At 60.4% G+C, this 4,192-nt stretch overlaps 1 protein-coding gene across 1 annotated transcript in view; it reads right to left on the bottom strand.

The window, feature by feature from the left end:
- Nucleotides 1–4,192, bottom strand: part of MAPK8IP2 (mitogen-activated protein kinase 8 interacting protein 2) — a 9,930-nt gene that overhangs the window by 918 nt on the left and 4,820 nt on the right. The window contains 4 exon segments of the mRNA XM_077758087.1: nt 345–443; nt 3,126–3,196; nt 3,327–3,431; nt 4,085–4,192. The exon segment at nt 4,085–4,192 is cut by the window's right edge and continues 1 nt beyond it. Coding sequence (XP_077614213.1) covers nt 345–443; nt 3,126–3,196; nt 3,327–3,431; nt 4,085–4,192 — 383 coding nt within the window.

The following is a 4,192-nucleotide window of genomic DNA, read 5'->3' as shown; positions in this document are numbered from 1 at the left end:
ATCTACCAGATCTACCAGCCACTCAGGGCCACCTGAGTCACCCCCACCCCCACGCCCGCAGCTCTCCCTCCTCACCCACCTGGGCCTGCCCACGTCACCCCTGGGCCCCCTCCCTCCGCTCTACAGGGCTGTNCCCCGATCCCCCCCCCCCCAGGCGCCTGTCCCAAGTCTTCAGACTTGCCTTCCACCAACTTCTTCCAACTCTCCACCTCTGTTGCTTCTCATCTGACCTTCCCCTCGGGTCCAACGCCCCACCCCATGCCAGGCCTTCTCCCAGCCCTGCTCTGCCTCCCGGGGACTCACGCGCCGGTTCTGCAGCCCACGCGCCTCCCAGCCCGGCTCACCCCACGCTCTGGGCCACGGGCCTCATGGACTCCTGGGAGACAAAGACGTGGCAGGCAAAGCGGCTCAGCAGAGGGTGTTTGGTGATGAAGCCGAAATAGCTGAAGGGGAATTGGTGCGGAAGAATGTGAGCCCACAGACCCACACCCTGGGCCCCCCAGAGTTCTGGAGAGAAGAGTCCGGGACAGAGGGTAAGGGAAGGGGAAGATGTGTGCGTCACGGGCTTTCAAGACTTGAAAGTGCTTTTTGGGCTCTAGTGCAAGCACGGTGCGAGGCACCTCAGAGGAGTGAGTGGCCTGTGTGACTTCTCCGCGACAGGGGAGGCGCGCCAGCGCCGCCCGCCTTGTGGCTCCCCACCCAGAGCTGCCCCTCCAGCGCACAGCAGGGCCTCCTTCCTGTCTTCCGGACGTGAGCCACGTAGCCCGCACCGCTGGTCCTGCGCACTCTGGCAGCTGTCATCTGAGCTCCGATTTGGGGCTCGGCATCGGCCCCAACCTGTAAAACCCTCTTCGTGGAGAGAAATCTCCCACTCTGGCTCCCTCGTGGCCTTTTAGTCACTGCCCCACCTCTGTCTCATTTAGGCATTTCCCGAATCTGCCCTGTTCTCTTCAACCAAGACATTAACAAAAGTCCCTGTCAGACGGAGGGTGTCAGAGCCCCGCGGCATGGGGCCGGAGACTCCCCCAACTGTGGCTAATCCGATCCACGTCAGACTGGATTGGGCTCTCGTGGTTCCTCCAGATGGGAAGCCACATGACAGTGTCATTGCCAAGACAACGTGCTCATGCTGTCCGTGAACAGCCTCGTCTCAAATGCCGTGTTCTGTCACCGACACTTCGACGCTGCTTACCAGGTCCTCGGCACCACCCTAAGCACTTCCTATTATCACCGCACATAAACTTCACAACAGCCCTGTGAGGCCGGGGTCCTGTTCTACCGTCTCTAGATGATGGAGATGAGGCGCAGAGGCGGTCAGAAACCTGCCCGAGGACACACAGCCAGTGCGCGGCCACAGTGGGGTACGTGCGGCGATCTGTGATCTAACAGGCCACGTACTGGTCTCATCCAGATCCGGCAGGCCCGGCACATTCCAGACCCACTGCCTCCTTCACAAGGAAATGAGCTAATTCTTCACCTAACACTGTTTCATTAGCGCCTCCTTCCCGTGAGGGACAGTGCTGAGTTCTGGAGTAACAAACATGAGGAAGGTCTGGGCCGGGAAAGCGGCGCCTTGGTCCCCTCCTCTCCACCGGCCACCTCCACTTCTTGATCCTAAACCACTGGTCTGACCACCCTTCTCCCACGGGCTGGCACTTGGCTCAGTGTTTAGGTGTCTAGACCGGAGATCGTGGCACATGCAGTCTTCCCTCCCTGCAGACGGGTCCTGCGAGGCCCCGGCCCTCCCCTCCCCTCCAGCTCCAGCTCCAGCTCCACACCCCACACAGCAGCGTCTCCCTCCTCAAAGGAAAAACAGGCAAACCGAGCTCTGACCCTGCCGAAGGCTGACACCATCTCCTAGACAACAGAGAGAGCCTTCCTCACCCTCTTTACCACAAAGCGTCCAGATGACACACGTGCCGGACTCAGTATCTGTCACAGGTCTCAGCCCCAGCACCGCTCTGTTCTTCCTACACCCCACATGCCCTTGAAGACCTGCTTCCTCCAACACGCCTTCGAGTCTCTTCGAGCCTCTGGTTGGCACTGTCTTTCTGCTTACGTCCTGTTTCCTTCATCTAGGACACCGGGACCCGTGGGCAGGGGTCTGGCTGGCAGGAAGCCTGTGGCTCCCCCACCCCCACCCCCACGCCGGTTACCCTGCTGGCTCTCCCACTCCTTTCCCTCCTGCCCCTTCTTGCTCTGCCTGGCTATCCTGCGCACCTCAGCCAGCTACCCACCTCCTCCCAACTGATTCTGGCCCTCCAGGTCTCCCCCCTACACTCCAGATCCATGTAACAAAAGGCCAATTTGATCTTACTGCGTCCGTGGCTGAACGCCACATCGCCAGGGCCTCAGGCCTGTTCCCTGTGGTCCTCCGCTTGGTATGCGGGCTACTCTGCCCTTTACCCAGGTGGCACGTCACCCTTGACTCTTCCTCCAGGTCAGCCTCTACATCCAGTCGACACAGGTCCTGCCTGTCCCCGCTCCTAGGTGCTCGTGGACTCTGCACCCGCATAACCTCGGCAGCCACCCGGCCTCCTGCCAGTAACACCTGGGTCCATCAACTGCACAGCAGCCAGAGCCAGCTTGTCAGCCCGAGCCGCACTGTGACGCCATTGCGAATGGGATCAAATACAAGCTCTTTGGCAGAGTCAAGGGCACGGGTTCTCCTAGTGACCCTCCAGCCTCGTCCCAGCCGCTCACCAGACACCTAGTGCCCTTCACCCACAGCCGTGGCTCAGCTGGCTCCCTGTCAAGACCCGCTCCACTACTTACTCATCTTCCAAGGCTTGCAGAATGCTTTCCAGTCCCCACCTGAGTCCCAAGAGAACGCACCCAGCTCTCCACAGGTCTGCTCGCTGGAGCCCAATACAGACATCTGCCAGGCCCCGACAGATGCTTCTAGCACTTACTTGTCTATGTGTCTGTTTGTTTCCCCACCCAGACCAGACGGGAGCTTGTTTTCTCCGTGTCTCCCGAGCCCAGTGCAGAGTGGGCGCCATGTGAGGGCTCAACTCACGGAGCCACATGGGTGGAGGCAGGGCAGTCAGGGTGGCGGGGGATGGGAACTATACACGGGCAGCCCTGGGGTTTTATGGGGACTCTGAGGAAGGTAAGGCTCTCACCAGCTGTTTCGGGGATGGCAGCCACAGAAGGAGATGTTCTTCATCTGGAAGAAGTGGCTGCAATGCTGAAACTGGAGCAGAGGTGGCAGATGTCTGCCAAGTCAGGTGAGGGCCCAGCGCCACCCCACCTCCCCCCCATCAGCCCCTCTTGCCTTAGCCCGTGCCTAGCCTCCCCTGTGCCTCAGACCCCTACACTCCCACCTCAGGTCCTCCGCTTAGACTCAGCTTGACCCCCCGAAGGGAAATCTCAAGGTCACAGGAGGCGGGAGGACGCAGATGGACAGTCAGCTTCCGGGCAGTAGCAATCTGGGGAAGAAGTCGGGGGAGAGAGGGTCTCAAGGGCCTACCAGGGTGTCTCTCCCTCCCGTTGGTGCAACATCCTGCATCATGGATGAGCACTCCTGGCACTGACTGAGAACACGTGAGCGGGGGTCTTCGCCATTCCTTGGGCTCAGGACCAGCTGGTCACCTCTCTGCACAAAGCCTGCCATTTTCTTCTGTTTCTCCAGACAGGACCACAGCTCCCACCACCCTGGCCTGCCCGCTGCCTGGCCCCTGCGCTGGACGTGAGTTCTCAGGTACAGCCCCGTCCTGCTCTTCTGCCAGGTGCTCACTAAATGACTAAGAACGAATGAGTGAGCAAACGACTCCCAGGAAAGGCCACGTGAGAGTTGGTCTTGATTTGCAGACAAAAAGAAGATGGACCGAAGGAAAGGAGGGACCAGCAGTAAAGTAGAGACCCCACTGAACCAGCCAAGAGACCCCGAGGTGCTGGGAGGCAGCTGCCAAGCTCTGCCCTCTGCCCCAGACCTGTCTGCCCAGGCCTCTGAATCAGAGCCGGGATCCCTGCCCCCTGAGGCTCCTAAGGCTCCGCCTGAACCCTCTGTGGTCACAGGCCTGGGGCCTCAGAGGCTGTGCAAGCCTAGAGGACTGAGATGGACCCCGGCCTCCAGACTGACCTTCTGCATGGCTGCACACAGGATTCCATTGCCCTGGTGACAGGGCACCTCCACAGAGCCCAGGAACTGCACGTCGAAGCGCTCCACCCAGCAAGGACTCCGCTTGCT

Source organism: Crocuta crocuta, unplaced genomic scaffold (assembly GCF_008692635.1).
Source record: "Crocuta crocuta isolate KB4526 unplaced genomic scaffold, BGI_CrCroc_1.0 scaffold143, whole genome shotgun sequence".
In the NCBI taxonomy this organism is placed as follows: Eukaryota; Metazoa; Chordata; class Mammalia; order Carnivora; family Hyaenidae; genus Crocuta; species Crocuta crocuta.
Note: the sequence above shows the minus strand (reverse complement) of the source record. Positions and strands in the feature narration are given on the sequence as shown.